The sequence below is a fragment of the Anolis sagrei genome, chromosome 9 (assembly GCF_037176765.1).
Source record: "Anolis sagrei isolate rAnoSag1 chromosome 9, rAnoSag1.mat, whole genome shotgun sequence".
In the NCBI taxonomy this organism is placed as follows: domain Eukaryota; kingdom Metazoa; phylum Chordata; class Lepidosauria; order Squamata; family Dactyloidae; genus Anolis; species Anolis sagrei.
The window spans coordinates 5,003,833-5,029,285 of NC_090029.1; the positions used below are offsets into that span (position 1 = coordinate 5,003,833).

The 25,453-nt window shown below is 43.9% G+C and overlaps 1 protein-coding gene across 1 annotated transcript in view; it reads right to left on the bottom strand.

Annotated features, from left to right (window-relative positions):
• Nucleotides 1-1,630: 1,630 nt before the first annotated feature.
• KLF13 (KLF transcription factor 13) overlaps nucleotides 1,631-25,453 on the bottom strand; it is a 60,595-nt gene continuing 36,772 nt past the window's right edge. Inside the window, exon 2 of the mRNA XM_060755794.2 lies at nucleotides 1,631-3,369. Coding sequence (XP_060611777.2) covers nucleotides 3,077-3,369 — 293 coding nt within the window. The 3' untranslated portion in view covers nucleotides 1,631-3,076. The remainder of the gene's footprint in view (nucleotides 3,370-25,453) is intronic.

Sequence of the window (25,453 nt, forward strand, 5' to 3'; positions counted from 1 at the left end):
CTGCTTCTTGGCAGAATGGGGTTGGACTGGATGACCCACGAGGTCTCTTCCAACTCTATGATTCTATAAACTGGGAGGTAAAAACCCGTGAAACAGTGAGTCTGCAAAAAGCAAACTATGAAGTAGCGAGGGAACACTGTAATTCCCCTTTGTTTGTCTGTTAACCAATGTAACAGGTGTTTGTGAATCCAATGTAGTTACATAGAATCTGTATGTCTATATATCCAATGCCATTCTTTGTGTAAGTGTTCTGATGCCCTCTCACGCTGGAAATTGCAATTAAAAGAACCAATGCTTTAAAGCAGGGGTCCTCGAACTTTTTAAACAGATGGCCAGGTCACCGTCCCTCAAACTATTGGAGGGCCAGATTATAATTTGAAAATAAGAAGAATGAATTCCTATGCACACTGCACACATCTTATTTGTTGTTCAAAAAACACTTTAAAACAATACAATAATTAAAATGGAGAACAATTCTAACAAATATAAACTTATTAGTATTTCAATGGGAAGTGTGGGCCTAATTTGGCTGATGAGATAGAATTGTTGTTGTTGTGTGCTTTCAAGTCGTTTCAGACTTAGGTTGACCCTGAGCGAGGGCCAGGTAAAGGACCTTGGAGGGCCGTATCTGGCCCTCAGGCCATAGTTTGAGGACCCCTGCTTTAAAGCTATTGAAAAGTTATTCATGCCAGTTGTTCCCCAGTGTAAGAACATTTCCCTAACTTTTTTGAAGGGAGGGAATTGATTAAGGCCTCTAGTTCACTGCTGTGATGGTTTTCACCTTTCCCAATAAAATTCATTTTAATACAGATATATAGTAGGGCTGTCCAACCACGGAAAAATTTGTTTCTAAATTCGATTCGTTTTTAGGGTTTTTTTGCGTTTCGTTATTTAAAAGAATTCCGAATTTTTTCTTTTAAAAAGTTCGATATTTACAAAATTTCGGAAATTACGAAACAATTTCGAAACAATAACGAATCGATTCGTTAATGGCGGACGCAATTGCGCAATATGCTAAAAAACTCTCCAAATGGGACAGGGGGAACTTCTGAAGCTTCCCTCTCCCTCTGTTGTTGACTGTTGGTGTGATAATTTTTTTTTATCACTGATAAAACAAACAACGACTATAAAACTTGCACCAGACATACGGAAATAATAACGAAATAATAACGAAACAATTTCGAAACAATTTCGAAACAATTTCGAAACAATTACGAAACGAATTGGAAAAATTTGTTTCGTTTTTTAGTTGCTCCTGAATGGTTCAATATCGCTTCGTTATAAAAAAAAATAAAGAATTAATAACGAATTACGAAATTAACGAACGAAACCGCCCAGCCCTAATATATAGTAATTAGGGCTGGGCGGTTTCGTTTCGTAATTTCGTAATTCGTTAAAAATTCGTTATTTTTTTTATAACGAAGCGATATTGAACCATTCAGGAGCAACTAAAAAACGAAACGAATTTTTCCAATTCGTTTCGTAATTGTTTCGTAATTGTTTTATTATTTCCGAAATTTCGTAAATATCGAACTTTTTTTAAGGAAAATTTCGGAATTCTTTTAAATAACGAAATGCAAAAAACCCCTAAAAACGATCGAGTTTAGAAACAAATTTTTCCGTGGTTGCCCAGCCCTAATAGTAATATACATATATATATATATAAAAGTATCAAACTTCGTAGACAATTTCTGTTGCAACAGGAAGCTGGTATTGATAGAAGCATCTCAGTGTGAAGTGACCCAAAACGAAAATGAGAGTGAGTGGAGGAGAACGATAGAGGGTCCAAGGTCTCCAAGAGTATTGACCAGCCGTGAAACCACAGCATCTGAGTGCCAAGTCCAGCCATGGTTTCCCCTTCGGCGTGTGCTGTGAAAACAACAACAACCACTCGGCACCACTGTTCTGAGTGCAAATATCTTTCCAAAGCGAGGCTGCGAGAGGAGCGTGCGTCTTCATTGTACTTCACCGAACAACATAAATACATATCCCTGAGAAAGATGAGAGGAGGTGGCGGGTTTGTTTTCTTTTTTGACAGTCCAACCTGGTTGAATGAAGCTGTACAGGCATTCCTGCTTTGCCATCGCTTCCTACAAAAAAGGCATTGACTCCTGAGTGAAACTCTTCGTTAAAAAAATAGATTTTAAAAATCCTGGCAACAGGAGCATTTTCTTAAGGCTTTGAAGGAAAAGGATGGGAAGAGCAGATCTTGACGGGAATAAGCTGCTGTCAAGGATGAGGCCCTTCGGTGCCGGATTAGGAAGACCCCTGTATTTGCCAGGCATGCGTTCCCAGCTGGACCGCAATTACCTGAGACCGCAGATATGAGCGAACACAATTTAATTTCCTGACCTCTAGTCCCATAGAGTTGCATTCAAGGATCTAAAGACCTTGGTTATAAGCAAACACTATTAAATTACATGACCTCTAATCCCATAAAGTTGTATTGGAGGATCTAGAGACCTTGGATACCAGTGAATGCCATTTATGGAGCCCCCAGTGGCACAATGGGTTAAACCCTTGTACTGGCAGGTCGGAGGTTCAAATCCAGGGAGAGCATGAATGAGCTCCTTCTGTCAGCTTTAGCCTCCCATGCAGGGACATGAGAGAAGCCTCCCACAGGACGGTAAAACATCAAAACATCTGAGCGTCCCCTGGGCAGCATCCTTGCAGACAGCCAATTCTCTCACACCAGAAGCGACTTGCAGTTTCTCAAGTCGCTCCTGAGTCGGAAAAAAATGGACTTCTAATCCCAGAATACCATCGCAATACCTCTCTAGGATTTTGTTATGTCCTTCAGAGCAAATCTTTCATAACTTCTGATACATTTTCCCTAGGAAAATGCAGATATGGGGTTCACGGTTACATGGGTCTTGCTGTCCGTCATAGGAGGCTAATTCAGCTCTGTTGAATATTTTCTTCTCCAGAGTTCCAGAGAGGGAAAGAGTCCTCCATTTTGGGGTGGGAAGGGATGTGGAGGAGTCTTTCCAAGGAAACGAGAAGCAAAGTGTGCAATGCAAATAGCTCCAAATCCTAGAATTGGGTACAACAAGGAGGAGGCCAAAGTGCAAGCATCTCAGGGGGAGCTGGCGGGGCTGGTGGTGGGGCTGGAGGCGTCCGAGCGGCTGTAGTCACTCACAGACCCGGTCCTGGAGCCGCTCCCACCCCTCCGCTTGAGCATGCTGGGGTGGAAGTTAGCGTGCCGGCGAGCGTGCTTCGTCAGGTGGTCGCTGCGCATGAAACGCTTCTCGCAGAGCGGGCAGCCAAACTTTTTCTCCCCAGTGTGGGTGCGGAAATGCCGGGCCAGCTCATCCGAACGGGCAAATTTCTTGTTGCATTCCTCCCAGCGGCATTCGAAAGGCCTCTCCCCTGCCAAGAGAAGAAAGTAAGAGTCTCAGACCAGGGTAGTGATGTTGTTATCCTATTTGCATTCAAAAGGGATCGCAGGGTGCACCTGCGCTGTAGAATTTGAGGAGACTATCACACCACACTGTCAAAGCACTGCTATTCTGCTTTAAATCCTATGACTGCCTCCTGTGGAATTCAGAGGTTTGTAATTCAATGAGGCTGAGAATTTTAAAGGCCTTTACCTAAACTGCAGATCCCAGGGTACCATACCAGTAAAAGTGAAATAATGCACTTTAACAGCATAATGTGATAATCTCCATTACATAAACTGCAGATATCAGAATACCATTGCAATAAAAGTGAAATAACGCACTTTAACAGCATAGTGTGATAATCTCCTTTACCCCAACTGCATATCTCAGGATACCATAGCATTAAAAGTGGAATAGCACATTTCAACAGCATAATGTAATAATCTCCTTTACCTAAACTGCAGATCCCAGGGTACTATAGCAGTAAAAGTGGAATAGTGCACTTTAACAGCATAGTGTAATAATCTCCTTTACCTAAACTGCAGTTCTCAGGGTACCATCGTAGTAAAAGCGGAATAGCATGCTTTAACAACATAGTGTGATCATCTCCTTTACCTAAACTGTTGATCTCAGGATACCATCGTAGTAAAAGTGGAATAGTGCACTTTAACAGCATAGTGTAATAATCTCCTTTACCTAAACTGCAGTTCTCAGGGTACCATCGTAGTAAAAGCGGAATAGCATGCTTTAACAACATAGTGTGATCATCTCCTTTACCTAAACTGTTGATCTCAGGATACCATCGTAGTAAAAGTGGAATAGCGCACTTTAACAGCATAGTGTAATAATCTCCTTTACCTAAACTGCAGTTCTCAGGGTACCATCGTAGTAAAAGCGGAATAGCATGCTTTAACAACATAGTGTGATCATCTCCTTTACCTAAACTGTTGATCTCAGGATACCATCGTAGTAAAAGTGGAATAGTGCACTTTAACAGCATAGTGTAATAATCTCCTTTACCTAAACTGCAGTTCTCAGGGTACCATCGTAGTAAAAGCGGAATAGCATGCTTTAACAACATAGTGTGATCATCTCCTTTACCTAAACTGTTGATCTCAGGATACCATCGTAGTAAAAGTGGAATAGTGCACTTTAACAGCATAGTGTAATAATCTCCTTTACCTAAACTGCAGTTCTCAGGGTACCATCGTAGTAAAAGCGGAATAGCATGCTTTAACAACATAGTGTGATCATCTCCTTTACCTAAACTGTTGATCTCAGGATACCATCGTAGTAAAAGTGGAATAGCGCACTTTAACAACATAGTGTGATAATCTCCTTTACCTAAGCTGCTGATCTCAGGATACCATGGTAATAAAAGGAATAGCGCACTTTAGCAGCATAGTGTGATAATCTCCTTTACCTAAACTACTGATCTCAGGATACCATTGTAGTAAAAGTGGAATAGCGCACTTTAACAACATATTGTGATAATCTCCTTTACCTCAACTGCATATCTCAGGATACCATGGTAATAAAAGTGGAATAGCACACTTTAACAGCATAGTGTGATGATCTCCTTTACCTAAACTTCAGTAATCAGGATACCATTGTAGTAAAACTGAAATAGTGCGCTTCAACAGCATAGTGTGGTAGTCTCCTTTAACTAAACTGCAGATCTCAGGATGCCATAGCAGTTTTATTAACGTTTAAATGAGGCATTTAATTATTGCCAATTTGGAAGCCGCTCTGAGTTCCCTTCAGGGTTGAGAAAAAGAGGGGTTTAAATACTGTAAATAAATAATTTCCAATTTATTTATTTCCAACATTTCTACCCCACCCCTCTCAACCCCCGAGGGGGGACTCAGAGCGGCTTAAATAAAGATATATACATAATAAAAGTGAAAAATGTGTATGTGTGTATGTAGCGAAGGTGTCCACTTCCATAGACAGCCTCTGACCCACCAAAACAGTCTATAGTTCCAAGTGCTGAGAACCCTCCAGAGGCACTCCCTCAACTGACATTGCGGGTTAGAGCGAACGCCATGAACATGTAGCCCCAGAGGTGGCCCTAGGTAATTTTCAATGGTAAGCAAACAGTATTTTGCCCCCCCCCCCCAACCAATCATTGATATATATTTTCTGTTTGTCGTGGGAGTTCTGTGTGCCATATTTGTTTCAATTCCATCATTGGTGGAGTTCAGAATGCTCTTTGATTGTAGGTGAACTATACATCCCAGTAACTACACTTACCGCACTTGTTCCCTTGCCTGGCCCGCTTTGGGTCCGGAGGCGTGCCTGAAGACCCCGGCGTGTGCACCAAAGTCACCTCTTCTCCTGACTTTCTCCTCAGCCATTGGGACCAAGAGAGAGAGAGAGAGAGGTGGAGATGCCCACCTTTCCTGAAGGTAGGTGCAAAAACAAAGGAGGGAGCGGAGGTGGGAGATACCTCCAGCCGGAGGGGCTCTCTCTCTCTCTCTCTCTTGGTCCCAATGGCTGAAGAGAAAGTCAGGAGAAGAGGTGACTTTTGGTGTGCACGCTGGGGTCTTCAGACACGCCTCCGGACCCGAAGCGGGACAGGTGTGGCGGCTCCACCACTTGGCCCACCTGCGGATTGGGGAGAGGAGAGGAGGCGGGTGGAGTGCCAGGGGATCGGGAAAGAGAGCCGGTCATGGGGAAGGGATCGAACGCGGAGAACGATTGAGCGCCGGCTCTGCTCGCGTACCCGGTGGCCAGGTGGAGCAGGAATGAGAGGGGCGAGGCGAGGCTCAAGGGCCCGGCCCCTTTGGGAAGAGGATCGCCCGGCAGTGAGGCAAGAAAGCCGAGGCTCCCCCCGGACTGCTAGGGCTGTTGTGAGCTGAGGGGGCGCTCCTCAAGTGGCGGTCGAGGGGCATTTACAGAGGCACCTCTGCGCCCCTGGCAAAAAAAAGTGTTCTGCGACCGCTTACTTCGCGTAATGGACGAGCCGCCCCTGTAGCCCTGACCCTCCAAACACTACAGCTCACCACCCAAGGAATGCTTTCATTCAGGGATAGTTTCATCCTAGGTTTGACATGTTTCCTCCAGCACAGACAGGCATCCTTGTGTGGAATTTGCATGACCCCACCCACTGCCTCTCCTTTAATCCTCTCCTACCCTTTCCAATGGCACTCAGCAAACAGAGGACTTGATCAGCAACCGAATAGGCTGGAGGGATTTGGGGGGACTGACTCCACAGGATGGAAGTTATAGTGCACACAGCATCAGAGCATTCTGACCCCCTTTGATAATGGACCTGGGCCACATTTGGCACTCAGATCCCCCATGACCAGGTTTGGGGGGATTTATAAGAGTTGTAGTTCACCTACAGCCAGAGAGTACTGTGAACCCAGCCAATGACGGATCTGGAGCAAACTTGTAGCACAGACCCAACATGGCCAACTCTGCATACTGGCAGAGTCTGGGTGTGATTGCCCTGGGAATCTGGGAGTTGTCGTTCACCCTTATCCAGAGAGCACTGAACCCAGCTGATGATGGATCTGGATCAAACTTTTCACACAGAACCAACATGGGCAACTGTGATCATTGACTGGGTTTGTGGGTGATTGCCCTGAGAATCTGGGAGTTGTAGTTCACCCTTATCCAGAGAGCACTGAACCCAGCTGATATCAGATCCAGACCACACTTGGCACACAGACCCAACGTGGCCAACTTTGAGTCATGGCAGGATTTGGGAAGGATTGACCCACGATTCTGGGAATCCCACATCCTTATGCATTTTCTAATGGGATCGTTAGTGTGCATCAAGCCCACTTAGCGCATTTGTCTACTATTTACTGCATGCTTGACTTAAGAGTGTGTAACATCTAATGGGTCATCTGCCTCCAAGTCAGGCATGATCCCTCTCTCACCGTCCCTCCCCTTCCATTGTTTGGTTCTTTATTTTTAAACTGAATCCTCGTTTCTATAGAGTTTCTCACTGCATGGGAGGAGGCATCCTCAAGACCATTCGGGCATCCTATTTGTGGGCCACCAGTTTCGTGGGCTTTGACAGGGAGACGAATGAGGAGGCGTGGCGAGGTTGTTGGCTCCTTTTCCTCCTTGAATTATGTCTGCCACGTTCCTCTTACGTTAATATAGAGCGGCCACTCCACAGCTCCAGTCAAATCAGGCACAAAATCCGAAAGGACAATGGCAAGCCTTCATCCAAAATCCCTTACTTTAGATAGATTTGCATATCTATTGACCTATATATAGATTAAAATGTATTGTTCGTTTGTGGGATTAACATAACTCAAAAACTAGGGCTGGGCAGTTTCGTTTCGTAATTTCGTAATTCGATAAAAATTCGTTATTTTTTTTTTGATAACGAAGCGATATTGAACCATTCAGGAGCAACTAAAAAACGAAACAAATTTTTCCAATTCGTTTCGTAATTGATTCGTTATTGATTCGTAAATGTTTCGTTATTATTTCCGCATGTCTGGTGCAAGTTTTAGGGTTGCTGTTTGTTTCCTCAGTGAAAAAAAATATAATTATCACACCAACAGTCAACAACAGAGGGAGAGGGAAGCTTCAGAAGTTTTTTTAGTGTATTGCGCGATCGCGGCCGCCATTAACGAATCAATTCGTAATCGATTCGTAATTGTTTCATAATTGTTTTTTGATTTCTGAAATTTCGTAAATATCGAACTTTTTAAAAGGAAAATTTCGGAATTCTTTTAAATAACGAAACACAAAAAAACCCTAAATACGAATCGAGTTTAGAAACAAATTTTTCCGTGTTTGGACAGCCCTATCAAAAACCATTGGCGAATTGACACCAAATTTTACACAAAACACCTCTCAGGCCAACAAGTGACCATCACTTAAGAAAACACTGAAAAACACAGCAGAAGAGACTTCAAAAGCCAAAAAAAAAAATACATTACAACGCATGCACATAACCACATTCACCAAGACAAGGGGGGTGGTGCAGTGGGTTAAACCCCTGTGCCTGCAAGACTGAAGACTGACAGGTCGCAGGTTCGAATCCGGGGAGAGGCAGATGAGCTCCCTCTATCAGCTCCAGCTCCTCATGCTGGGACATGAGAGAAGCCTCCCACAAAGATGATAAAACATCAAATCATCCGGGCATCCCCTGGCAACGTCCTTGCAGATATACACATATATACACATGTAAACATATATACACAAACAAAACACATATACACAGACAGGGGACGGCTAGTTCTATATAAATAAAAATGTAATGTTTGTTAACTCAAAAACCACTGAGGGAATTGCCACCAAATTTGGACAAAATACACTTATTAACCCAAGGAGTAACCATTAGACCAAAAATTGGATTTTGTCATTTGGGAGTTGTAGCTGCTGGGATTTATAGTTCACCTACAATCAAAGAGCATTCTGAACCCCACCAATGATGGAATTGAACCAAACTTGGCACATAGGACTCCAACAACCAACAGAAAATTCTGGAAGGGTTTGGTGGGCATTGACCTTGAGTTTGGTAGCTGTAGTTCACCTACATCCAAATATCACTGTGGACTCAAACAATGATGGATCTGGACCAAACTTGGCACAAATACTCCATATGCTCAAATGTGAATACAGATGGAGTGTGGGGGGAGGGGGGGAAAGACCTTCACACTTGAGAGTTGTAATTTATAGTTCACCTACAATCAGAGAGCAGAGAACACACGACCAACAGAAAATACTGTATTTTTGGTGGTCTTTGGCGACCCTTCTGACACCCCCTCACGACACTCCCAAGGGTCCCGACCCCCTAGGTTGAGGAATGCTGATTTAAGGCCATCCAGTCCGACTCCCTTCACCAGGGCAAGAAAACATAATCAAAGCCCTCCTAACAAAGAGCCATCCAGTCATAGATAGAGATAGATATGATTCACACACAGAGAGAGATATAGTATCATAGATTTGAAAGGGATCCCTAAAGAAGGACAATTATATGTTGCATGTTCCAGAGTGGGCAAACCAGACAATCTCCACGTCAACACTGACAAAGAAACAACAAGAAGAACTGTTTACCCACAAGCATAAAGAAATCACATATATTAGAAACCAACACTTCTCATAACTTTATTTTCCAGATCACCAGATGGGCCACAGCAACGCCTGGCAGGGGGCAGCTAGTCATACATAAGGAGATGTCTTAAAGATAGGATCCAACTCTGAACATGAAATTCCCCTGCCTTTCTTTTTGGAAAGGGGCAATCCCTATAAAGAAAGAAGGAAAAGGCTCTTCCTGTTTATGGCGCAACTTGGCCCTGCGAGGAATCGCTCTGATCGTTGTTATGCGCCCTTAGCATTGCTCTGCCCTGCCCTGTCCAGACTCTGCTCCGTTGGGCTGTTCTCTGCTCGTTTGACCTCAATTGTCCTTCTGTCCAGTGAACCAATGTCACCCAGCAGCTGCCGTCCCTCTCCTTGGCCATCTGCCGGTTCCTAGCGCCGCAATGACATTTGCCTTCCGACATCAGTGCATTAATGCATCGCCTCCCAAAGTTAATGCTTCCACCATAGCAGCGTTTCAATGTATTTTGATATTCTTTCATAAAAGCAAAGATTGGACGTTCTTTCATTAGTGCTTTCTTTTTCCTGACATTTGGAAGTTGCTGGGATATATAGTTCCCTTCCATCTGTGCAGGTACAACTGCACCAGGAGCTCCAATTTTGTTTGCTTTGCATTTAATGTTTGTTATAGTCCTAAGTTTCAGGGACTCTGCAGATAGATGGCTTCTTTTGGCTGCAATCATAGGACAATCCACCTGTCAATTATAGTTAAGTTCCCTGGTCCCGCCCCCTTTTTGGGTTTTAGAGGGAATAGGAGCCATTTTGAGTTCAGTGCACACAGAGAAGCCTTTCATGCAGGACATAATACCAAGAGCTCCTGTAGAAAACTTCGTCTTCTACAGCTTTGCCGGGGATATACAGCCCACAGCTTGGCCGGGGAGAAAGGCCCCATAGCTTGGCTAAGGATTATACAGCCTTACAGCTCCTTTGCTGAGGGACTTCAGTCAGCCATCACTGAAACCTGAACTCCTTTTCCCCTGGAAGTCTACAAAGCTCTGCCTGGTAAGGGTCACTCGCGGAAGCCAGAAGCAGTTGGTACCGGGTGCAGGGGCTCCACGCCAACAGAGGCAAAGACAGACTGCCCAGATTAGAAGTTAAGGATTTCCCCATTAGTTACAGTTAAGAAGATAGTGCCTGTTCCCTGTGGAGAAGATTGAGAGAGAGCCAATAGACTGTTAAGAAAGCCTTAAAGTACCTGTTTGTTTTCATTAATAAAGAACTTTGTTGAACCTTTAAGCAATCTAAAGACTCTGTTTTAAGGAAATCCAGGGGCCTTTAATCTGAGGCAGCCCCGGCGTCCCGTTGGGCACACAGAATTTATGTCCTGTCTACAGTCTTATGCACAGGCCCAGCGTGTGACAGCACACCATCCAAAAGCATTCTGAACTCATTCAGTCATGGAATGGACTCACACTTGGCACAGATAACTCCCTCCATCCACCCCCACCCTCTTCTGAGCTCGGATGGAGGCAAAGGCCGGGCGGTGAAGGCTTCACGGATGGCCAGGCATTGAGGACGGCAGGAAGAAGTTTACTCACCTTGCAGGCCTGAACAGAGGGGAGTCTTCTTCCCCTGCGCCTTTGCCTCCAAAGCTCCTCTTCCTGACTACCCACAGGTCTGTGGGAAGAGCAGGAGGAGGAGCCTGCCAGGAGTGCCATGTGGTTTGCTCAGGGGGTCAGCAGCCATTTTGGAGGGGGCAGGGCTGGCCAAGGCAGCTTAGCGACCCCCGAAAATGGCTGAACGACCTCCCCAGGGGTTGCGAACCCCAGGTTGAGAACCACTGCCATAGATCCTATGAACAAGTACACATCCAAACTTGTCTGCACAGATGGTCACACAGCATCTATAATCCAGGAACAGAACTTATACAATGATTTGCATATTTGCATATTTGCATTTTAAAAGTTTTTAAAAAGCCAACATTTCCAGCTGACGTCTTACGGCAACCATTTTTGGGGGCTTCAAAATCCCAGGACAAAGCAGCAAATGTGGATGACAGAGGCAGAAATCCCGGGACCAACAAATCTGTATAGGGAGCTCTTCTCAGGTCCTGAGATTTTTTGCCCCTGATTTTTTGCCCGTGATTTGGTGCTGTCTGGAAGCGCCCTGAGTCTGGGATGATCATTAGTCTGCAAAGGGATCTCACAGAACCTTTGTTAGCATAAGATTTTGTAGACTTGAGCTTGCTTCATCGGATGCACAGCTATGAATGAGCAAGATATAACAACAACAACAACAACAACAAAAACAACAAAAACAATTTTATTTCCTGCCTCTCCTTGCAACTCAAATGTGTGAATAGCGATAGAAGTGCCAAATGCGTGGATGTGGTGGTGATATGGCATGGCAATTAGAACGTGACCAGACATGACTGCTCTACAAATTGGGAGTTGCATTTCCAAGATCCTCAAAGCACGCACACGTCTTTGCGAGTGCGATATTAGCACGTGGAATGGAGCAAGATACTGAAAGATGTCTCCTGGAAAAGAGCTGATAAAACAAATAGAGCAAAGACATAGGTAAGCACCCCAAGAACAGGCCTGCTGATGGGCCTTAATTGAGACACGATGGCTTTGCTTCGCCTACTGACACCTTATATGGAAAGCTTTGCGCTGCCTGTCACACGTCGCCTGTGTCTTTCGAGTCAGGCAGGGCTGAAGGGTGGGGAGTGTGGTTTTCTGTGCAGGTGAGGTTAGGCAGGGTGCCCATTTACTGGCAGGAAAGGAAGCAATCAAGAGAAACAGGGATTCTAAGAATTGGTTGCCTCATATGTATGATGAGAACTCGCAGTGTGGTAAAGCTTTCTTGCATCAGACTCAGCTTGTGCAGAAGCGTTCTGCAGCAAAACAACTCCCTGGCCACCCCAGAGCAGTGGGTGCCATCCAGAATGTGGTAAGGGAGAACCACAATGCCCCCCTTTCGCCCTCTTCCCCAAATGATAGCAACCCAAAGGAGGAATGGAAACTGTGTCGCTCAGCATTTCTCAACCTGGGGGCCGGGTCACCAAAGACCATCAGAAAACACATATTTCTGAAGGGTTGCCAAAGACCATCAGAAAACATACATTTCTGAAGGGTTGCCAAAGACCATCAGAAAACATATATTTCTGAAGGGTCACCAAAGACCATTAGAATACATATATTTCTGAAGGGTCACCAAAGACCATCGGAAAATATATAGTTCTGAAGGGTTGCCAAAGACCATAAGAAAACATATATTACTGCGGGGTCACCAAAGACCATCAGAAAACATATTTCCAAAGAGTCTTCAAAGACCATCAGAAAACATACATTACCGAAGGGTTGCCAAAGACCATCGGAAAACTTATAGGTCTGAAGGGTCGCCAAAGACCATGAGAAAACATATATTACTGAGGGGTCGCCAAAGACCATCAGAAAACATATTTCCAAAGGGTCATCAAAGACCATCAGAAAACATACATTACCGAAGGGTTGCCAAAGACCATCGGAAAACATATAGTTCTGAAGGGTTGCCAAAGACCATCAGAAAACATATATTTATAGTCTTAGGAACCCCTTTGACAGAGAAGGATGAAGATCCCTCTGCTTGTTCTTCTCTTCCTTTTTGGAAATAGATGGCGAATCCTCCCACCAAAATCCCTCCTCTGCTGTGATAGGCTGGCCTCTCAGCCAAGGGGAGAGCTGCTGTTTCTTAGACTCCAAGCAGGGAGGGGAGAGAAGGCGTGCTCAGCGCATGACAGAGTGGTGTGCATGCATGGGCGATGGAGAGCATGCGAAGCTGGAGGGAGTCCCTTCAAGGCATGGGGGTTCTGTGTGGGAAGTTCAGAATGCTCTTTGATTGTAGGTGAACTATAAAACCCAGCAACTACAATTCCAAAATGTCAAGGTTTATTTTCTCCAAACTCACATTTGGGCATATTGAGTATTCATGCTAAATTTGGTCCAGATCTATCATTATTTGAAGTCACAGTGCTCTCTGGATTTAGGTGAACTACAACTTCAAAACTCAAGGTCAATGCCCATCAAACCCTTCTAATGTTTTTCGATGTTCATGGGAGTCCTGTGTGCCAAATTTGGTTCAATTCCATCGTTAGTGGAGTTCAGAATGCTCTTTGATTGTAGGCGAACTATAAATCCCAGCAATTTCAAACACACACCCCCCAACCCCATCAGTATTGAAATTTGGGTGTATTGGGTATTTGTGCCAAATTTGGTCCAGTGAATGTAAATCCATCTTGCCTATCAGATATTTACATTACAATTCATAATAGTAGCAAAATTAAAGTTATGAAGTAATGAAAATAATTTTATGGTTGGGGTCACCACAACATGAGGAACTGTATTAAGGGGTCATTAGGTTGAGAAACACTGTTCTAACAGGTGCTTCATTATGAGTCAGGAAATGCAGTTTCCCCAAGCACACAAATGCCCCACCATATGTGCCATGGCTTGAGATATGGGAAGCAGGCTCAGTTGAAAGCTTGCGTTGAAAGCATCCTGTATCAAGATGAGATTCCAGGTATTTTCCCACTGTGTGATGCCAGCTAATGGATGCAGCTGTCTTCCTTCTGTAACATCAAGTCAATCTTGCCACATCTTCTTCTGCTCTAACTTGTATTGCTTTGTGTGGCCAACTGGCCCCAGGGCACATTGTTTGGTGTGAATTGCAGAAGGAGCAACATTGAGTCCAAAACAGCATGCGGCAAAATAAAATTACGGGCATTGATAAGACACATGGATGTAATGAGGTCTTTGCTTGCCCAGAGTTGAAGGAAAGGAGCCACTGGTCAAAAATAAATTACTTACACATGGATAGGACCATTTGCTCTCAATATGGTACCTTCACAAAGTCATGTAATTAAATGATGATGATGATGATGATGATGATGATGATGATGATGATGATGATGTTCTCCAACATCATTGTGGGGCTTGGAAGCGTCCTTTGGCTTTTGAATGCTATGCCAACAACATCCACATTTTGGTGAGTAACATGGGATCAGGAGACAGACAAGACAAGCCAAAGTAAAGCACAGAGAGAGTCATCTCCAGAAAGTTGGTGACCAATTGTCTACCAGCATTATTTACATAACGATGGAGTGAAAGAGCTGTGGTTGGTATCCATGGAAGGTCTACTGACTGTATTCCAGCCTTGTAGAATTGTGTTGCATGTTAACACTCCCTGATGTTAACAGTGTTTCTCAATTTTCCTAATGCTGCGACCCCTTAACACAGTTCCTCATGTTGTGGTGACCCCCAACCATAACATTATTTTTGTTGCTACTTCATAACCGTAATTTTGCTACTGTTATGAATCATAATGTAAATATCTGATATGCAGGATGTATCTTCATTCACTGGACCAAATTTGGCACAAATATGCCCACATTAGAATACTGATGGGGTGGTGATGGGGGTAGAGTTTGTCATTTGAGGGTTGTAGTTGCTGGGATTTATAGTTCAACTACAACGAAAGAATTGATGGAATTGAATCAAACTTGGCACACAGAACTCCCACGACCAGCAGAAAATACTGGAAAGGTTTGGTGAGCATTGACCTTGAGTTTTGGAGTTGCCGTTCACCTACATCCAGAGAGCAGTGTGGACTCAAACAATAATGGATATGGGCCAAACTTGGCATGGATACTCAATATCCCCAAATGTGAACACTGGTGGAGTTTGGGGGAAACAGACCTTGACATTTGGGAGTTGTAGTTGTAGGATTTATAGTTTGACTGCAATCAAAGAGAATTCTGAACTCCACCAATGATGGAATGGAACCAAACTTCCCACACAGAATTTATTTATTTATTTACAGCTTTTATATTCCGCCCTTCTCACCCCGCAGGGGACTCAGTGTACACATATATGGCAAATATTCAATGCCAATTTTTGACATATAAACATATACAGACATACACAGAGGCTATTTAACTTTTTCTTGCCACCAGGGGAGCTGTCGCTTTCATTGTCCATCTGCGACGCTCATGAAGCACTTCCACATTCCCCGCATGCTTCCCCGCTGGAATGCTTTGCTGGAGTCTTCTTTATAGCCTCATAAATCAGTTAATTTAGCCTCCCCACACTTTAAGGTGGTACCTTATTTTCCTGCTTGACAGATGCAACTGTCTTTTGGGTTGCAAAGGTTGACAACAGGCTACACACTATTGGTTGGAAACCCACTCCAACCCGGGCTGGCTTCGAACTCATGACCTTTTTGGTCAAAGTGATCTTAATGCAGCTGACACTCAGCCAGTTGCGCCACAATCCCGGTGCTCCCATGACCAACAGAAAATATGGGAAGGTTTTGGTGGACATTGACCTTGAGTTTGGGAGTTGTAGTTCACCTCCATCCAGAACACACTGTGGACTCAAACAGTGATGGGTCTGGACCAAACTCGGCACAGATTCTCAATATGCCCAAATGTGAACGCTGGTGGAGTTTGCGGAAAACAGACCTTGACATTTGAGAGTTGTAGTTGCTGAGATTTATAGTTCACCTACAATCAAAGAGCATTCTGAACTCTGCCAATGACGGAATTGAACTAAACTAGGCACACGGAACTCCCATGACCAACAGAAAATACTGTTTTCTGATAGCCTTTGGCAACCCCTTTGATGTGCCCTTGCGACCCCGCCAGGGCTCCCAATCCCTAGGTTGAGAAACGCTGTTCTAAAGGAACACTAGCTTCTTCTGAGAACCCCATAAAAGGCGCAGCCAGGATATTCTCCCTTCTGAAGGAAAAGCGGTTGGGATCTTTCCAAAGATAGACCCATCGGACGTGATTCCTTGGGGTGGAGCCGCAGCCTTGCTTGACTGAGCAAAACCGTGGATATTTTTAAACAAAGCCTCCTTAAATAAAGCTTGGCGTGGTTTGGGAAAACATTTCCACTTCCACGGTTTTCATGCAGGCACTTCAAACTGACCAGAAAGCCAAGCCTTGAATCATCCTTCAGGCGGATGAGTACTTTGGGCCAACTGCATAAAAGGTGCTTTCTTTGAGGCGTCCATGAAAAAAACCAACCCAAAATCACATCTTCACATCCCCTCTTTTTCTCCAGGGCTATTTTAAGCTCTGTGATTTATTTATTCCATGTACAGTTTTCATTTCTCTTTGGATTCTGTCTGCCCGCTGTACAGTTGTAAAAACTCAAAGCGCCTCCAAGACGGACAAACGCCAATGTATGTGTCATTGTGGCCTGGTCTCCGATTTCACTTCAGTGACGGCAACCTTTCTTTTTTTAACTACACCATTTGTGCCACCCTGAAGCTGGAAGGGGGCTTGGAATAGATCTCCGGCTCTCTCTTTTCCATGAAAAATATGAAAACATATCCTCACCCATTCCCTCCACCCCCGGCCTGGATTACTCATTCTCCTTCTTTCCTCACTCGCTGCAAATATTAACACCATAAGGTCATCCCGACATGCGTGCGCTTCCAAAATAATATCAAATGATTCTGTGTTGGGTGAGTCCTGACGTTTGCTTTTCCGGACTGAGCCAAAGAAATCACCTCAGATTATTTGACCTTCACATAGAAGATGGTTCTGAATGGCAGCAGAAATACAGGAGCTGTCTTCAGAGATCTGTCAGCAGTATATGTTACTGTAAAGAAACATATACCCTCCAAATGTAATTCTTGGTCTCACAATGCCCCACACTACCTGTTGTTAATGCACATTCACATTTTCAAAATAAAGGGTTGGGCAAAGTGTCACTGTTGGAAATAGCAACTTTCTACAAGCCTCCTATACTAATTATTTGTTATGTATATAATTCAGATTGCTTACTGTATTGTATATGTGTGTATTGGTATGTGGTTTTCCTTAACTTTGTCTTGTGAGAGGGGCTGCAGACCATGTGATTAGATCTGGGACTATTCAGAACTCAGACTCCATTTTAGAAGTTAGTAGACGCAGAATGTTTTAGAAGAGAGACTCCATTAGACTCTCAGAACAGAGAGGTGCTTTAGACCAGTGATTCTCAACCTTCCTAATGCCGTGACCCCTTAATACCAGCGTTTCTCAACCTGGGGGTTGGAACCCCTGGGGGGGGGGTCATGAGGGGGTGTCAGAGGGGGTCACCAAAAACCATCGGAAAACACATTATTTTCTGTTGGTCATGGGAGTTTTCTGTGGAAAGTTTGGCCCAATTCTATTGTTGGTGGGGTTCGGAATGCTCTTTGAGTGTAAATGAACTATACATCCCCTGCAACTACAACTCCCAAATGTCAAGGTCTTATTTCCCCAAAACTCCACTAGTGTTCACATTTGGGCATATTGAGTATTTGTGCCAAATTTGGTCCGGATCCAGCATTGTTTGAGTCCACAATGCTCTCTCGATGTAAAGTAACTACAACTCCAAAACTCAATGCCCACCAAACCCAGTGTTTTCTCTTGGTCATGGGAGTTCTGTGCACCAAGTTAGGTTCAATTTTGTCGTTGGTGGAGTTCAGAATGCTTTTTGATTGTAGGTGAACTATAAATCCCAGCAACTACAACTCCCAAATGACAAAATCAGTCTCCCCCCCAAACACCACCAGTATTCAAATTTGGGTGTATCGGGTACTTGTGCCCAATTTCATTCAGTGAATGAAAATATATCCTGCATATCAGATATTTACATTACGACTGATAACAAATTAGAGTTATGAAGTAGCAATGAAAATAATGTCATGGTTGGGGGTCACCACAACATGAGGAACTGTATTAAGTGGTCATGGCATTAGGAAGGTTGAGAAACACTGCTGCAAATCATCGCCTTGTCCTGAGAAAAATGTATAATATCACAAAGGACTATTACCTCACCTGCTTCATAGGAAATCTGCTACAAAACAGTAGCTTTTCTGTTGAGTTTCAGGGCCAGAGAAGCAGATGGCGAAGACAGAAGAATGGCCTGCCTCAGGGGAACGTGCTCGCTCCATCCATGTTTAACGTTTACACAAATGATCAGCCACTGCCAGAAGGGACAGAGGGCTTCATCTACGCTGACCATTGTGCCATCACTGCTCAAGAAGAGTCCAAAAGTGGCAGGCTAAAACCTAGCAGAGACCGAGTGAGAACCGGCACAACTTCCTGGGCACAAAGAAGATTGGGTGACCTGGAAGATGCTGAACAGACTGTACTCTGGCACCACGAGATGCAGAGACAACATTAAAAAATGGGGCCACAAAGTGGAGTGCATGCCATGCAAGTGTGGAGAAGAGCAAACCACAGACCACTTACTACAATGCAACCTGAGCCCTGCCACATGCACAATGGAGGACTTTCTTATAGCAACACCAGAGGCACTCCAAGTGGCCAGCTACTGGTCAAAGGACATTTAGCATAAGACCAAGTTTTTAAAAACTTTGTGTTTTTAAATGCATTTTAACTATACCCTCAGCTCGCTTCTGACAGGATAAATAAATATTTGATCTGGGTTAGCTTTTCTGAAAACTCAATTCCATAGCAAAAGGGATTCCTACTCCTTTGGCTCCTTTTTCTGTTGCCCAAAATCGACAACAGAGCAACAATTTTCAGTCCGGTTCTTCTTTTTTTTAGTCTTTCCCAGATGTTTGCTAATACAGTAGACTTCTACACAGACAGAGAGAAGACTGTAAGACTCTAGAAGGAGCAAGATGAATATACGATTTCAAATGTTGGATGTCTTAGCAACCAAGAGACATCTTCTCATGGAAAAACTGACATCCGTATAGTTTTGAAGAAGTCGTATTTCTGCTCAAAAGACTCAACTTGAGAACAACTCAGGCACTGTTTAGGGAAGGAATAGCTTCACTTTCCTGACAATACAAGGCACTCCCCAGTGAATGAAATCAATGTGTTCCTGGGCATGTGGAAGGAAAGGGATAGGTTTCCACACAAAAGGAGCAATGCAACAGGTTTCAGCCAACTGAATCCCTTTGGGGAGAGAGGGCAGAATACAAATCAAGTCTATACAAATAAGACCACTGTGCTGGCTTTTGTATTTGATCACACGTCAAACACTTCCTAAATGTCTAGGACAGTGTTTCTCAACCTTGCTAATGCCGCGACCCCTTAATGTAGTTCCACATGTTATGCATTACACCCAAATATTAATACTGGTAGGGTTAGGAGGGATTGATGTTGTCATTTGGGAGTTGTAGTTGCTAGGATTTATAGTTTATCTATAATTGTTCTGGAACGGCTGTTCCAGGGGCTCCAATTTTGTGTTTTGCACTGAGTGTTTGTTCATAGTCCTAAGTTGCAGGGACTTTGCAGATAGGTGGCTCCTTTGGTTGCATTCATAGGGCAAGCCACCTGTCAATAATAGTTAGAATCCCTGGTCCCGCCCCTCTCTGAGTTTTTGGAGGGGCCATTTTTCAGTTAGTCTCAGCAAAGGAAGTCAATGCAGAGGATGTATACAGACGTCCTCCTGTGCAAAGGCTTCGTCCCTTAAGACTTTCCGGGGGAGAACAGTCTTGAGAGCCTCTAAAGATTCCCAAAGGTTCCGAGGAAACAGCCGTACAGCCCTGAGGAATTCCGGAGGGAATAACAGCTCTAACCATCAAAGCAGCTAAGTGATTACAAGCCTTTTGATAGGTTTGCTCGGCGTTGAGACGCAGTTCAGCCCGGTAGTGAATCCACATCAATAAGGTTTAGGTTCACAGCAACCTGGGAAGAGCTAGAAAGGGGAATTTTCCTTTAAACAAGGTTTTTGAAGATAGTGCCTGTTCCCTGTGAACAAGATTGCAAGAGCCAAGAGTCTGTTAAGAAAGTTTTACAATTCCTGTTTGTTCTTATTAAAGACTGTTTAATAAGGGAAATTTCTCTAAAGGCTTCTTTTCGGGGGCCCTGGCTTCCCACTGGATCCAAGCCATACATCCTCTCTTAAAGGCACTTCATTTCAGGTCCAGCGGCGACAGAACAATAATCAAAGAGCATTCCGAATCCCACCAACAATAGAATTGGACCAAACTTTCCACAGAAAACCCCCATGACTAACAGAAAATACTGGAAGGAGTTTGATGGGCATTGACCTTGAGTTTTGGAGTTGTAGTTCACCTACCTCCAAAGAGCACTCTGGACTCAAACAATGATGAATCTGGATTAAACCTGGCACAGATACTCAATATGCCCAAATGTGAACACTGGTGGAGTTGGGGGGGACTAGATCATGACATTAGGGAGTTGGAGTTGCTGGGATTTATAGTTTGCCTGCAATTAAAGAGCATTCTGAACTCCACCAATGATGGAATTGAATCAAACTTGGCACGTGACCAACAGAAAATACTGAAAGGGTTTGATGAGCATTGATCTTGGGTTTTGGAGTTGTAGTTCACCTACATCCAGAGAGCACTGTGGACTCAAACAATGATGGATCTGAACCAAACTTGGCATAAATACTCAGTTTGCCCATTTGTGAACACTGGTGGAGTTTGGGGAAAATAGACTCTGACATTTGGGAGTTGTAGTTGCAGGGATTTCTAGTTCATGTACAATCAAAGAGCCTTCTGAACCCCACCAACAATAGCCTTGGACCTAACTTTCCACACAGAACCCCCATGACTTGAAGGGACTCGCTGGTTCTAGCCTTCCTCCAGCCTAGTGCGCTCTTCCTTGGTCACACATGCGCATTCTGCTGCCATGTGGTGGGCACTCCTGCTCTCCCCTCTCACTCGGAGTCTCAGAAACAATTTTCCCTTGGCTGGGAGGTTGGCCAGTCACAGCAGATTAGGGCTTTTGGTGGGAGGATTTGCTGTTTGTTTCCAAAAAGGAAAAGAAGGACAGGCAGAGAGATCTTCAGCCTTCTATGCCAAAGGGGCTCCTAAGACCATCATATATATATGTTTTCTGATGGTCGTTGGCAACCCCTCTGAAATCCCCTTGTAAGCCCCCCCCCCCCCCCAATTAAAGAGTCTAGGACTGTGTGAGGTATTGGCGAATAATGTGTGCAGATCTGAGTCGGGTGGCCTTTTGCAGCTGACAGATGGTAATTTTGTCAACACAGATTGTGTTAAAGTGCAGGCCAAGATCTTGAGGCACTGCACCCAGTGTGCCAATCACCACTGGGACCCCCTTGACTGGCTTGTGCCAGAGTCTTTGCAGTTTGATCTTTAAATCTTCATATTGCGTAAGCTTTTTCAGTCGCTTCTCATGAATTCTCCTGTTGCCTGAGATTGCAACATCGATGATCCATACTTTGTTTTCCCCCACGATCGTGAGGTCAGGAGTACTGTGTTCCTGTCAGTCTGAATTCAGAAGTCCCAGAGTAATTTGAGGCACTCATTTTCCATGACTTTTTCAGGCTTGTGATCCCACTAGTTCAGAGTTTCTCAACCTTCCTAATGCCATGACACCTTAGTACAGTTCCTCATGTTGTGGTGACCCCCAACCATAACATTTTCGTTGCTACTTCATAACTGTAATTTTGCTACTGTTATAAATTCTAATGTAAATACCTGATATGCAGGATGTATTTTCATGCACTGGACCAAATTTGGCACAAAAAACCAATACACCCAAATTTGAATACTGGTGGGGTTGAGGGAGATTGATTTTATCATTTGGGAGTTGTAGTTGCTGGGATATATTAAGGTTCACCTACACTCAAAGAGCATCCTGAACTCCACCAACGATGGAATTGAACCAAACTTGGCACACAGAACTCCCATGACCAACAGAAAAGACTGGAAATGTTTGGTGGGCATTGACCTTGAGTTTCGGAGTTGTAGTTCACCTACACCCAGAGAGCACTGTGAACTTAAACAATGATAGATCTGGACCAAACTTAGCATGAATACTCAATATGCCCATATGTGAACACTGGTGGAGATCGAGGAAAATAGACCTTGACATTTGGTAGTAGTAGTTGCTGGGATTTATAGTTCACCTACAATCAAAGAGCATTCTGAACCTCACCAATGATAGAATCCAAACAATCCCCATGACCAACAGAAAATACTGTATTTTCTGATGGTTTTTGGCGACCCCTCTGACACCCCCTCGCAACCCCCCCCCCAGGGGTCCTGACCCCCAGGTTGAGAACCACTGCACTAGTTCTTTGTCGCATATAGATGTGATTTATGGCACAAGTTCCAATGGATCAACTGAGCAACAGTGTTATACCTCTGCTTATAGTCCGTTTGTGTGATCTTCTTGCAGCGACTGAGGATGCGATCTATTGTTTCGCCTGCTTCTTTGCAGAGCCTATACTTGGAATCTTTCAATTCTGGCTTGGGTGGCATTGGTTCTAATGCCTTGTTCTTGGGCTGCAAGAATCAGGCCCTCCGTCTCCGCTTTCCAAGTTTCATTTGTGAACCACATCCATGTTTTTTCCTTGTCCAGTTCGCTCTCAATGTTTTCCAGGAACTGTCCATGGAGAGCCTTCTTTTGCCAGTTTTCTCTTCTGCTCTGGATTGTGTTTTTATTGTACCCACTCTTTGTCTTTTGCAGTTTAAGCAGTTTTCTACTGTTGACTTTCTTCTATGTTGGTTCTTCACTGCCTTTCCCATCATCTGCTTCTATATGCTTCTCTGATTCTACCATTTGTTTCACTTGCAGAAGCCCTCTCTCTGCCTCCTGATTTTCTGGGCAGGTCAAGTCTGTCAATATGACTACATGGGTGTCATGAGGAGTGGATTGTCATCAGTTTTCTTGTTTGTCTGTCCAGATCATACAGTGCTGCTTGTGTCCAGTTCGCACTCCCAGCAGAGTATCTGATTTTTTACTATTATTATTATTATTATTATTATTATTATTATTATTATTATTTTGCTGACACAAAAACACAGTATGACACAGCAAACGAGATATATATGCTGGATTTCGTATCACAAAATCACAAGTCGAATGCTTCCCAAGTGTTTAGGACTGTGTGATTTATTATTATTATTATTATTATTATTATTATTATTATTTACAGTATTCATATTCCGCCCTAATTTCACTGGGGAGCAAATTCCACAGGCGGGGAGCCACCACTGAGAAGGCCCTATCTTTTGTCCTCTCCAAACGCGTTTGCGACAGAGCTGCAATCGAGAGCAGGGCCTCCCCAGAAGATCTTAAACTCTGAGGTGGGAGGTAGATGGAGATACGTTCGGACAGGTATGCTGGACCCAATCCATATAGGGTTTTATAGGTCAAGACCAGCACTTTGAATTGTGCTCAGAACTGGACCAGCAGCCAGTGGAGCTGACATAACAGGGGGGTGGTGTGCTCTCTATATGATGCTGCAGTGAGTAATCTAGCTGCTGTTGGACTAGTTGGAGTCTTCGAACAGTTTTCAAAGGCAACCCCACTTAGAGCACGTTGCAGTAATCTATTCGGGATGTAACACAAGTGTGCACCACTGTGGCCAGTATGGTGTTTTTGGTGGACATTGGAGGGAGGGCCATTGGTGTCCCCTAAGTAGTGGGAGCTGTTGCTGTTTGTGGAATCAGGGGTTTATCTGTGTAAGTGGACACCCCAGCCACACACACATACATATTTTCGCTTTTATTATTTTATTTATTGACAGTATTTATATTCTGCAGGGGACTCAGGGCAGATTACAATGTACATATATATGGCAAACATTCAATGCCATAGACACAGAACATATATAATCAGACACTCAGAGGCTATTTTACATTCCAGCTTCTGGCCACCAGGGGAGCTGTTGCTTCACCGTCCATTTGTGACACTGATGAAGTACTTCCTCATTCTTTGCATACTTCCTGGAGATTTTTATGGCCTCGTAAATCAGTTAAATTAGCCTCCCCACATAAGTGGTACCTAAATTTCCTACTTGACAGATGCAACTGTCTTTCGGGCTGCAAAGGTCGACAACAAGTTGCACAATTTTGGTTGGAAGCTCACTCCAACCTGGGCTGGCTTCGAACTCATGACCTTTCAGTCTGTAGTGATCTTAATGCAGCTTACTCCTAGCCAGCTGCGCCACAGTGCCGGTGCAATATTTATTATTATTATTATTATTATTATTATTATTGACTAAAATATGTACACGTGTAATGGGGAAAAGAAAGACCAATTAAACCTTGCATTGGCCTGAAGACTCAGAGGGAGTTTGTCTTCCTCTGAATTATAGCCCTAGGAGGGAAGGCAAGCCAAGCTGTTATTGTGTCTTGCCACCTCTCGGTCCTCTTTGAATTCTGTCTCCATAGACTTTCCCTTTGTTCCCTCTTACAAGGTGAACTCAGGTGAAGCTCAAAATGGCCACACGCCTTGTATAATGCCAGACGTATATAAAGTCGAGAAGCACAGCAGACAGATAGACCTTGAAATACAGGGTTGTCCGGTTTGAAAGAGGTCAATTGCCTCTTTAGCATGAATAGTCATGTACTTTACAAATTCCAGCATTGTGTACGTTCAGCTCAAGTCTTCCTCCAGACCAGGCATGGGCAATAATAATAATAATAATAATAATAATAATAATAATAATAATAACAACAACAACTTTATTTGTATCCCACTAGCATCTCCCAAGGAACTCGATGCAGCTTACAAAGGCCAAGGCCTCAACACAACAACAGAAAAACAATAACAATACAATTCAAAGCAAATTAAAAATTAAAAACATAAGCAATAACAAACATTACACCATAAAACCAGGGCCAGGCTAGTGATGGGTACAGGTTAAAAAGTGCTGGCTGTAGCTGGTGGTATGTTGGATTTCTGGGCAAGTGCAATGTGCAGAGAGTCTTAAACTCTAATAAAGTGCTTCTGGGACATAGAACTTGAGCCCTCCCTCTAGGTCAGTGTTTCTCAACCTGGGGGTCGGTACCCCTAGGGGGGTCGCGAGGGGGTTTCAGAGGGGTCACCAAAGACCATTAGAAAACACAGTGTTTTCTGTCAGTCATGGGGATTCTGTGTGGGAATTTTGGTCCAATTCTATCATTGCTGGGCTTCAGAATGCTCTTTGATTGTAGGTGAACTATAAATCCCAGCAATGACAACTCCCAAATGTCAAGGTCTATTTTGCCTAAACTCCACCAGTGTTCCCATTTGGGCATATGGAGTATTTGTGCCAAGTTTGGTCCAGATCCTTCATTGTTTGAGT